Source organism: Pipistrellus kuhlii, unplaced genomic scaffold (genome assembly GCF_014108245.1).
Source record: "Pipistrellus kuhlii isolate mPipKuh1 unplaced genomic scaffold, mPipKuh1.p scaffold_m20_p_14, whole genome shotgun sequence".
Taxonomy (NCBI): Eukaryota; Metazoa; Chordata; class Mammalia; order Chiroptera; family Vespertilionidae; genus Pipistrellus; species Pipistrellus kuhlii.
In genome coordinates this window covers 11,277,300-11,290,005 of record NW_023425449.1, presented here as the reverse complement: position 1 = coordinate 11,290,005, position 12,706 = coordinate 11,277,300, and the positions used below count along the sequence as shown (strand labels likewise).

The window sequence follows — 12,706 nt, the reverse complement described above, 5'->3', positions numbered from 1 at the left end:
TTCCATTTACATAAAATATAAAATAGAATATTCAAAATACTTCATTGCAACAGCTGTTTCCTTGTTATCTTGAGGGAGGGCAACAAGCAGGAAGGAGAGAGTAGTAGGAAAGTGGAGTAATAGGAAGGACAGATTATAAAGGGATATGAACAAACTTTTAGAGATAATGTAAAAAGGTATTCATATTTATCTGAATTAGTAGCATAATCCCTGTATGATAATCAGGTAACTGCTACTTGAAGTTGTCTCTAGATACCTTGTAATGTAGGGATTTAGGAAATACTAGAGTCTAGTCCATGCAGCCTGCTTGTTCAGTCATTTGGTCCTCCCTGGTTGTAGGCAGCTATCTTGTGAGGGCTTGAGGGTTAATTTGCATATCATCTCTTTATTATATATAGAATCAAATAACTTTGGGACATGTTCTGGTTATCCATAGCTATCCTAGCTGAAAATGAATACTGTTACCATTATTGTTTTAGTCTGGAACTCCACTATTATTAATCTTTAATATATATATTTTTTTTACTTGTGAGATAATAATATTGTGACTTGTATGGAATCTTATTAAATGTAATACTGTTGCTCAAAACTAGAGTTCTGCGATATCCTTTTTTAGATATTTACCTTGTTTGGAACTAAGCTTAGATTTTGTTGTTGCTTAAATATAAACCACTTCTAAGCGAAGTCTTCACACAGATAGGGGCTTATGTTAGGCTGGTATTTTCTAATGTCTCCCTCCTCTGTCCCTTTCTTCTGTAACCTGCCTCAAAGGGCATCCTTGCTGTTGTACCTCAAACACCAAGGACCTTTATTTCAGACTTAAACCAAGACTGAGTAAACCTCATGCCTTGGGAATCCTTTTCACTCAGAATGCAATCATTCTTATTAATCCTACTTTATCTTCTTTAAAAAAATATATTATTGATTTCAGAGAAGAAGAGAGGGAGAGAGAGATAGAAACATTAATGATGAAAGAGAATTATCAGTCAGCCTCCTCCTGCATGCCCTACACTGGGGATGGAGCCCACAGCCCGGGCATGTGCCCTGACCAGGAATTGAACCACAACTGGTTGGTAAGTTGTTGCTCAACCACTGAGCCATGCCGGTCAGGCTATCTTCTTGATAATTCCTCATCAACCAACTTCTGTTAAAGTATAGACCATGTGTTATAACCAAAATTGATCACAAGGTTTGGGGAAATTTAAGTGAAAATATTTATTTAAAAACTTTGTAAATTATACTATATGAATGCCGTTTTGTTAGTTTAGATCAATTTTGTTATGTCTTGTCATAAATTGGTTGGAATATCTCTGGTGGAATTAAGTTGTATTCCCAAAAGAATAGGAAGACACAGCGAATAGCACTTTGGAGAATCAATGTGTACTCAAAGATTTATTACGGAGTTAATACTTTTTTATATCCTGGTGTGCCAGATTAACCAGAATTTTAATGATTAAACATAAGATTCCAAATAAATCTCTTCTTTGTGAGTGGATGCTTTAGCATATGCTTCCAGATTCCCCTCTGGATTTTGTCATAATTACAAACGATGACTTGATTTTTTTTCCCCCACAAGTGAATTCAGCGAATATTTATTGAGCACTACATGTAAGCCAGAAATGAGGGAAACAAAGATGAATAAGATAAACACACGAGAAAGGCAATGCCTATATACATCATAACCCAACTTTTGAAAGCCATAGATAATGAGCAACCTTGAAAGTATCACGGGAAAATGATACATTACAAACAAAATACCCAAGATTGATTTTTAGCTTACTTGCCCTAAGAAACCGCAAGTGAGAAAGAAGAACAACATTTTTAAATTGTGAAAAAAATATTTTTAATCTTTTCAACCCAGAATTTTAAATAGATATAACTTTTATGAATGAAGTCTAAATATATAATATTTTCCCATTAAAAAAAATCAATCACCAGTAGATCTGAATTATAAGAAATCCTAAAGGAAGGCAGTCCTTCATGCTGAAGGGAAATGAAACCAGATGTTTGAGTATCTTTTCAAATGTTTATTGACCAGTGAGTTTGCTTTTTTGTGAGTTGGCAATTCATATTGTTTACATTAATTTGTATTTTCCTGATTACTAATAAGGTTGAGCAGTTTTTGAATGTTTATTGGCCAGTGAATTTGCCCTTTTAAAAATTGGTAATTTTTATCATGTATCCAGTTTTTCTGTTACATTTTTTATTATGAAGAACTTCCCTTATACTCTGTAAAACAAACCCTGTATTGGTAAAGCACTTATTTGTCTTTAAACTTTATAAAATCTTTTGCCAAAAAAATGTTTAATCTTTCTTTGTGAAATATATCTATGTCTCGCTTTATTTTCTGTCTGCCTTACCTCACATTAAAGTATTGTAGGTCTGTAAAATACAAACATCCAATATGTGTATAGAATCCCAAAATTTCCCTCACTGTTTCTATTTTTTCTTTTAAGATTAATGACTCATTTTTCTCATGAATGGTTGCTTATACATCCATCTGCTTTTGTTTTTTTGTGAAGGATAGTACTTCTTGTCTTTTTTTTGTGCCCTGAACTTCTTTGAAAATCTGATAAAAGCTATGAGCTTTTCCCTCAGAACAATGTAAATACCTAACAGTAGCATTTGCATATATTATCAGAAGCTTTGTGGACTTTTGATTGTAGTCAGTGTATAAGCTTCTTCATTCCATTTCAGAGAAATAATTCCTATTGAAATACGTACCATTCTTTTATTTATCCATTAGAGTGACATCGTGTTGACTGTTATACATTACTTAATTTGTTTTATTATTACCAAGACACAGAGGCCTCAAGTAGTTTATATACTTAAAAAAATAGTGCTAGTTCTGTATATAGGGCCGGCCCAGAGAAAATTCATTGTTATGTCAGACATTGTTGTAGTTCTTTATATCAACAATAGAGGCCTAAACTACTGTGTCAGTTCCTGGAACTCATTGTCATTCAAGAGCCTTGGACACAATAAACATATAACCTGGTTGATTATTCAGATTTTTCCCCCCTAGGGATTATTTCTGTTAAGTAGTCCCTTCATCTTAACTGTTTTACCAAAGTTATACAATTACCTTCCATTTTTTTAGACTCTAATCTCTCAGACCTTAAAATTTGTGTTTATCCCAAAATTAAATAAGTTGATAGAATTCTCTATAATATAATTTTAATTTTCCCTCCGCCAATAAATTGGTATATTTTCTCTTCCTATATCGCATTCCTAGGAACAAAACTATCTTTGCATTTTTGGGTTTAAAAGTATGTGGAAGTAGAGAAAGAATGGGTTTTATTCTTCTCTCCTGTCCACTTACTCATAGTCATATTGCTTTAATCTATGTTCAGTTTTCACTAGCATAATGGAATTAAGCCTTACAGTCTAAGAAAACATGAGTTCAGACAAACCTGAATTTGTATTCTTGTACTACTTACTCATTTATGATTTCTCTGATACCCCAATTTCCACTTTTATATTTTAAAGAAAATTGGATATGGGAAACTATAATGTGTAAATGTAATGCTCTATATGAAAAAGGTATTTTTTGACAAAATTTTCTTTTGAAATGGAGTTTTTAAAAGAATTATTTTAGCTGAAACCGGTTTTGCTCAGTGGATAGAGTGTCAGCCTTCGGACTGAAGGGTCCCAGGTTCGATTCCAGTCAAGGGCATGTACCTTGGTTGTGGGCACATCCCCAGTAAGAGGTATGCAGGAGGCAGCTGATTGATGTTTCTCTCTCATTGATGTTTCTAGCTCTCTATCCCTCTCCCTTCCACTCTGTAAAAAAATCAATAAAATATATTTTAAAAAATTATTTTAAGCCGAAACCGGTTTGGCTCAGTGGATAGAGTGTTGGCTTGTGAACTGAAAGATCCAGGGTTCGATTCCGGTCAAGGGCATGTACCCTGGTTGCGGGTACATCCCCAATAGGGGATGTGCAAGAGGCCACTGATCAATGTTTCTCTCTCATTGATATTTCTAACTCTCTATCCCTCTCTCTCTTCCTCTCTGTAAAAAAATCAATAAAATATATATTTTAAAAATTATTTTAAATAATATTTATTGTTGAAAATATTACATATGTTCCCCTTTTCCCCCCATTGACCCCTTCTAGCCTGCCCCCACTCCAGCCTTCACCACACTACTTTCTGTGTCCATGGGTTATGCATACAAGTTCTTTGATCTCTTCTCACCCACTCCCACCTTGCCTCTGAGATTTTATGATTAGTAACAACCTGTATGCCAAATGAAATAGTCTTTCTCAATTCATATTCACTTAGAGCTCTTTGCACTATTAAAAACATATCAGTAATTGCTTGTTGAAATTTCATTTTACTGGATTCTATAGGACAGCTACTACACAAGGCCACTCTACTATATAATTCCAGAAGACATAGCAGCTCTACCTAATACATAGAAACAAACACCGGGAAGCAAACAAAAAGCAAATAAACATGTCACAAATGAAAGAAATTAAATCAAGCAAACTACAGAGTTCAAAACAGTGCTCATAAGGTTGCTCAGGGAGCTTAATGAAAACTTCAAGGGACTTAGTGAGACTTGCAGGGATCTTAGTGAGAATTTTAAGACATGAAAAAGGACCAGTCAGGAATTGAAATAAAGAATAATTTACAAGGATTCAATAACAGAATAAAGGATTTGAAAAATGAGGTAGCAGAAAATACCCAATCATAAAAGCAAAATAAAAAAACAACCCAAAAAATATGAAAATAGTATAAGAAGCTTCTAGGATAACATCAAGGATATCAATAGTAGCATTATTGGGGTGACAGAAGGAGAAAAGAGGGAGCAAGATATTGAGAACCTATTTGAAGAAATAATGATAGAAAACTTCTCCTACCTGGTGGAAGAAATATACTTGTAAGTCCAGGAAGCACAGAGAGACCCAAACAAGAGGAACCCAAAGAGGCCCACACCAAGACACATCATAATTAAAAAGCTTAGGGTTAAAGACAAAGAGAATCTTAAAAGCAGCAAGAGAAAAGCAGTTATCTATAAGGGGGTGCCTATATGTCTGTGAACTGATTTTTCAACAGAAACTTTGCAAACCAGAGGGAGTGACAATATTCAAAGTGATGAATAGCAAGGACCTTCAAACAAGATTGCTCTACTGAGCAAAGCTGTCATTTAGAATTGATGATCAGACAAAGACCTTCATAGACAAGAAAAAGCTAAAGGTGTTCATTACCACCAAACCAGCTTTACATGAAATGTTGAAGAGTATTTTTTAAGAAGACAAAGAGGAACAAGAAAATGGCAATAAATACATATCAACAATTGAATCTAAAAATCAAAATAAATGAACAAGAAGTCTAATGAACAAAATAAACTGGTGAATAAAATAGAATCAGAGTCATGGAAACATGGAACAGGTGACAAATCTCAGAGGAAAGGTAGGAGGGGAGACAGGAAGAGATTATCCAAAGAACTTATATGCATATATGCATTACCTATGGCCACAGATAATTGGGTGGTGAAAGCCTGGGATGGGTCAGGAATTGGGTGGAGGGGTGCAATTGTGAGAAAAAAGGGGGACATCTGTAATATTCTCAACAATAAAGATTTTTAAAAAAGTATCTTTAATTGCTTGTTGAAGTGCCATTCCTCTGTGATTTCCATTGACATTGTGTCTCCATGGTTTTTCTTCTTCCTCTCCACCTTTATAACAACTCTTCTATTAGACTCTATCTACTAATATCCTGCAAGACAAATTCTTCTTAACTGAATAGGATTTTCCATTGCCCCTACATCATATGATGACCATTTGTTGCACTTGGATTTTGCTCTTACTATTCTTTTGACTGGAATGGCTTTCTGCACTCATCTAAATCCTGTCTCTCCATTAGGAATGGATCTCCTTGAGGCTTATAGCAGCCGCTCTAATCCAGTTCTGTGATAGCAACTTTCTCCTTTAAAAATAAAAATAGGTTTAAAGTTTATGTCAGAGTTTGCTTGGTAAGTTAAATACACAGCATCCTTGGTGACATTCATAAACAATTATTTAATGGTAATTGTTACAATCAGAAGCAGTGACAATAAAGTAGTATCTATCCCTTAAGTAAATAAACCTTATGCCCTCAGAAGTATTTACAACCTGTTTTCTTTGGCTTATGCTTTTCTTATTTGTCAGTTCTAATTGTTTAAGAAAAAGTAAAATAATCATTTAAAAAATTTGGGTTGCCATAAAATTGTTTCTTTTTAGAGAGAACTTATTCATGATAATGAAGGACAAAAGAATTTGAATTAAATTTTAAGGTTTTTTTTTTGTAAGGTCTCTAGCCATTATTATTATTTTTTAGCAAAAAGAGCTATAACCTGAGATTTGAGACTCCATCACACAAAAAGGAGAAAACTGTAACCCAGTACTGTTTTATATCAAATAAGGATTGACAACAGTGTTTTTATGCATCTGTTCTGCCCACATAAGAAGCCAGCTTTATCATCTGGATGTGTCCTGGGGCTGAAACTTTTTATAAATATAAGAATTTTGCTTTTTTTTTTTTTTTTTAAATGGCAAGCAGAATATGGTATCCAGCTGTGGATTTGCTTATATATTGTGTTGGCATTTTTTCTCTGGGCTTATTTTATACAGTATATGGCAATATGTTGTCATACAAATTCCATGATTAATGCTTATTTATGAAATCTTGTGTAAATATCTTAGAACTTAGTCAAACAATGTGCAAGTTAAAACATTTTTTTCTCTGAATATTGGAATGACAAATACTAGGGGAATAGTAGGTTGGATGGTTTATATTCTTTATAAAAAAAAGTCTTATATTTAACATTTTTCCTTTACCATTCTATTATTTTTTTCACTTTATTTTGCTGGGCAAGAAGTCCAGTTTCAGATATATTCCCCTGAGAAATAGAATTTAAATGTGGGAATCAAATAAGAATGTTAATTATTTCATAAAACATTAAATAATCATAATTACTAAGATATATTTGATTTCTAACTTGATTCTGTTAAGAGGCATTTCTTTGCGTTTGCTTTATTCATATATTAAAATAAACATGTCCTGCAATAATAGCATTATTATCATAGTATCAGCATTATTTTCCTGCAAAAATGCTACTACCTTGCTTATAAAATATCCCATTGCTAATGAGGCAGATTTCAAGTGTGGCTAAATCTTTATATCTGTTTCAAATTCAAATTGTGATAGAATTGTAAATTTTTACATATGAATTTTTTTCTGTTTCTCTTATCAGAATCATAGCGTGATGATAAAATATTCATGATAATATATAATAATTGCCTATTATAGATTATAGATCATGATCAGTGATACATTGATACAGTGATTGATATATATATATATATATATATATATATATATATATATATATATATTTTCTTGTTTTCCTGGACTTGTTTTAATTTTCTCGCAGAAAGTCAATGGCGATGGAAGCTGAAAGGCTGTTTCCCCCTTTCTTTTGCTCAGGTGCAGCTGCTGTATGAGCTAACTGACATTATGAGTAAAGTGTGGAGTAAGATTCAGAAGAGAGGCAGCCTCAGTGCTCCAGCCTACCCAGAGACCATGGCCGGGCCCGTTCCCAGTTCCCCAGTGAGAAGCAGCGTGGGTACCGCTCCTCCAGACACCAGCACATGCAGCCCATCTGCTGACATTGGAACTACTACTGAGGTAAGTGTTTCTGAAGAATTCTGTTACCAAATGAAGGGTGATATATAGCGCAGAGTTCCCTGTCAGGAATGAGAATGGGGATGACCTCACCTCTGTGGAAGCTGGCAGGTTCAGAGGCTCCTGAGGAGATGGTAGCAGTGGCTGTGCATTTACTGTTCCTTTTCGGTCCAAGTATTTTAATCAGTTTCAGTAGGGAGTGAGGTAGTTCAGGAAGTGGGGGTGCTGTGAAATGGTAGAAGCCGAGACACAGTCAAGTTATGCTTTCTCAGAAGTATGGAAACTTAGGAGCTGAGTGAAAAGAGGCTCATGCTCCCCCTTCCTGTACCCTCTCTGCCTCTACCCCTTTTTTGAACCAGCATGGTATTGTTGTCTTTAGACTGATGGTTTTCACTTGTCAGACCCAAAGTCCTCTCCTTTCTTCTGATCATCTTAAAAGCCTTTCTTTTCTTTTTATTCCTCACCCGAGGATATGTTTTTGAGAAAGAGGAAGGGAGAGAAAGACAGTGAGAGGGAAACATTGATCAGTTGTCTCCAGTATGCAGACTGGAGACCGGAACCACAATCTAGGCTTGTTCCCTAATCGGGAATTGAAACCACGACCTTTTTGAACCTTTTTGGTGCACAGGAGGAGGCTCCAACCAACTGTAGTAGACATTTTAAACTGTGCAAGCAACTTATTTATCCCTGCTCATTCTAAATCGCCAACCAACTGAGCCACCCAGTTGGGCCCCTTCTTTTTCATTTTTAACATCCTAACCTCACCCAATATGCCAGCACTCTTTTGGTAACAAATATTTTATTGTGCCTCCTTTACTGTCCTGAAATGAAAATGAAAATACCCCACATAGAGGTATAATCTCAAAAATATATAATATTTATATAAAATATACGGAATAAAAGGAAAGGAACTTAAGGTACAATGATATGTATTTTCATATATAAAAACTCTGGCATGACTACATTAGAAGACATAACAACATATTCAAATACATATAATTACTGTGAATTTGACTTGTACAAACAGACTTCTGCAGGTCTATGTTAAATACCATGCTGATGTTTGTAGCATGATTTTTGAAAATATTGGCAAACTAGTAGTAAAGTTTCAAACAAAGTTTAGTCTTCCTTTCATTTCAGTAGTTGCCTTTAGAACTCTTACTGTATAATAAAATCAAGCAGAAATGCAAAAAAATATATTGTTTAAGTCTAAAACAGAATTCAATTTTATGTCCAAATATTATAAACAGGATTTTCAGCTACACAAGTATTTGTGAGAGTCTTAAATGCCAGTAGTGACACTCAATCACCGAGTCAACCCAAAACACCCTAATACATTTTGAAAACACCCTCTGCATGGCTGAACTTTTATCTGAGAAATACTGTAATAGATGGAGATAGAAGTTATGTTTTTGATTTTGTATAAAGATATAATTTCCTCTGGAATAAAAGCTATTGGTAAAATACAGAATGGAAAAAAGAGCCAAGTAAAGAAGTGTTAATTTCTTTTTTCTTACAAATTTGTGAAGGCGACCAAACTCAGTTAAAAGGGCTTTTTTCTTTAGTTGCTTTGAGGGTTTAAAACATGTGTAGTAGATGTTTTAAACTTCGAAAGCAACTTCTTTATCCCTGCTCATTCCCAATCTTAAGAAACCCAAGATCTAAGTAATGAGATTACTGCCCCTCTTCTCCCCAGGAAACATAGGTGCAGAATGTAGAAATGTCTCTTATGAAGTCAATGGGGCATATCCCTTCTAGGGTAAAAGCAATTAATTCTTTCTTGGAGATTCCAAATATTGATAGGATACAAAAGCTCCTGCAGCTAAGAAAACAATTACACTTTATTGAATGATGTAGTTTCCAAACTTATTTAACCTGAGACCCTTTTGTCTTTGAACCACTTTTTTCCCCCTCTGACATTAGCTCTCTGTATTTTCTTTCACTCATTTCCTCAATTCCCTTCTTTTATTCCAGTTTTACTTTGTTTTTATTGTTTTGTTTTGTTTTGATTTTGTAGCCATTTCTAATCCTTTGGGGAGTGTTACAAACAGGAGCTTGGAGTAAGAGAGGAGAGAGAGGTTGATGTTTTTCTTCCTTGCTCCCTCCCACTTTGATGGCCATTGTAGAAAACATCTATGCTATTTCTTCAAGCAGGTCTTTTTGGCCCCAGGGCTTTGCAAAAGGATTTGCCAGTCCCTGAATGCCATTATGCAACCCTAAACCCTTACCAAACTGTCACTTCTATTTGCCACCATGGGCTCACTTCTCTCTTGTTACCCTCATTACCATGACTTAGTGTTCCCTCTGCATTTCTAATACTTCGAGATTTTTGCATTTACTTATTTCAAGGTTGGCTATTGAATTAGTCAGAAAAAGAAAGCATTCTTAAACCCAGCAGTTTAAGAGCATTTACTAAAAGGAAAAAGGTGTGGACTGGGCAGGGAAACCACTGGAGGTAGTACAGTATCTGGACCAACTAACACTGGGATGTTGTTGCTGCCACTAGGTTAAAGCCAAGGAGCTAGAGGCTTTCAGAACAGGGAATCAATACCTCCTTCTTGCTCCTCCCTCATTTCTGTCTCTGGAACTGTCCCTCATTAGTTGAAACCAACCAGAAAGCAGAAGACAAGAGTACAGATATATATTGTTCATACAGGTTACACTCCCAGGCACAGAGGTTGGAAAATGGTGGAGAATAGATCTAGGCTAAAGAAAAAACATACAGCACTTTCATGTATTAAAACAAATTCTTACTGTATTTCGTCCAGAATTTCTTTGGTTTTGTAGTGGAAAAGAAAAATGTTCATTTCAAATTAGTTTGCCATGTTGTTTGATTTAAAATGTCTTTAACACCTTTGAGTAGTAAGAACTGATCTTTCTTGGTTTTTCTTTTTCTGCCTTGTACATATTATATTAGGTTCCCAATACCATTGAATAACTTTTTCTAGTTATTTTTTGTGTGGTAAAATATAAGTACCTAAAAAGCACTGTTTTAACCATTTTATTTTTAAATATATTTTATTGATTTTGTACAGAGAGGAAGGGAGAGGGATAGAAAGTTAGAAACATCGATGAGAGAGAGTCATCGATCAGCTGCCTCTTGCACACCCCCTACTGGAGATATGCCCGCAACCAAGGTACATGCCCTTGACCAGAATCGAACCCGGGACCCATCAGTCCCCAAGCCGATACTCTATCCATTGAGCCAAACCGGTCTCGGCTGTTTTAACCATTTTATATCTACCATTCAGTGACATTAAGTATATTCACAGTGTCATGTGACCATAACCATTTCAAGAACTTTTTCATTATTTCAAACTAAAACTCTGTACTCATTATAATGATGACTCTCCATTCCCCATTCTCTCATCCCTGTTCCTTGTAACCTCTATTGTACTTTCTGTCATTTTCAATTTTCCTATTCTCAGTACCTCGTATAAGAGGATTCATACAATAGTTCTCTGTTTGTGTCAGGCTTATTTCACTTAGGGCACTGTTTTTAAAGTACACCCATGTAGTTGCATATGTTCGGGATTTTATTCCTGTCAATGGATTAGTACTGTGTGTGTGTGTGTGTGTGTGTGTGTATAATATTTTATTTATCCACTGATCTATTGATTGATGGATATCTGGGTTGTTTCTACCTTTAGGCTATAATGAATAATGCTGCTATGAACATTGGTGTCCAACGTTTGACTGACTTTTAGTGATAGAATTTTACCCCGAAGAAATTATATACATGTTATATGACTGTGTCTGACAAACCATTTCAAAACCAATGTAATACCATGTAAGCTATTTTAATTTTTCTTTACCTGTTGAGATAAGCTGATAACCGAGGCCTTTGGAATAACAATTAGGAAGTGGAGGAAAGAACGTGCATCCAGAATCTTCAAAGATGCTTTACTCAGTGCTGATATTCTGACTCAAAAAAGCACATTTATGTCATTTTAATGTGATTTGCTTAGAACTAGTATGAATGGTCTAGAACTATAGTGACGCTTAATATTATCCCCAAATGTGTTCAAGCATATTTCTAAGATTTGGCAGAGAATGTGGGTACCAAAGGGAAAAAAGAAAAGAAAATTAGAGTAGTGTGTTTAGTTTCTATAGTAACTTTTCCAACTGCAAAATAAAATATGACTAATTTTCTCTAAGGTGTTTCTATCTCTTTTCTCCCCCCCTCCCACCCAGAGAAAACTAGCTAAATTGTGTCTATATCCCCACTCTTTGTCAACCTAAGAACTACCTTCCTCTGAATTTGGTAGATAATTTTGCAGAATTTGTCCAAGGAGCAAAGATGTTTCTCTTAATTCCATCAATTTACAGTTATATAATTGAAAGAAATTGTTGGGGAAATTATTTCTACCAGCATCCTTATTTTATGTATTAGAAAATTGAAACACAGCGAATAGTGTCACACATAGTTGGGATTGGATCAGGTTATCTCAGTGTGATTCTAAATTAAAGGAATCCGTGGAGAAGACTTTGGGATCAAACAACTTGAGTTTTATCTCTGCAACTTATAATTACATTGTTCAACCTCTGTGCCACAGCTTCATCATCTATGAAAATGAGGATAATGTTAATATCCATCTCATTGTGCTACTACTAATGTTAACTGACAATGGCAGTTTGTCCATATGCCCGAGGAACATGCTATCCCTCTTTGTATATATGTGTTCTTAAATTTCAATAAGGTTTTAGTTTTCTTATAAAGGTGTTACCCCTTTTATAATTGATATAATCTTTCATATTTGATATTTTTATTCAATTGTGATATTATGTACTTGTTTTTTTCTGCTTTATTTTTTAATATGTCTAATTATACTAATTGATTTTCAAATATTAAGCTGATCTTGCATTTTTGGTATAAATCCAACTTGGTGGTGAAACTTTTTCCTTTTTATGTCTTGCTGGATTGTATTTGCTAGTATTTTATTTAGGATTTTGATATCTGAAGTCATGTGAGACACTGGTCTTTAACTTTTCTTTCTCATAATATTTTGGTCATTTTGTTATCAAGATTATGT

At 34.6% G+C, this 12,706-nt stretch overlaps 1 protein-coding gene across 7 annotated transcripts in view; it reads left to right on the top strand.

Annotated features, from left to right (window-relative positions):
* Positions 1-12,706, top strand: part of VPS13B (vacuolar protein sorting 13 homolog B) — a 513,325-nt gene that overhangs the window by 218,422 nt on the left and 282,197 nt on the right. For all 7 annotated transcript variants that reach the window (XR_006741555.1, XM_045581364.1, XM_036436747.2 and 4 more), the window contains one exon: positions 7,476-7,676. Coding sequence is in view for 6 of the 7 variants with exons in the window: in XM_045581364.1 (XP_045437320.1) it covers positions 7,476-7,676 (201 nt within the window). In the remaining variant the exon portion in view is untranslated. The remainder of the gene's footprint in view (positions 1-7,475; positions 7,677-12,706) is intronic.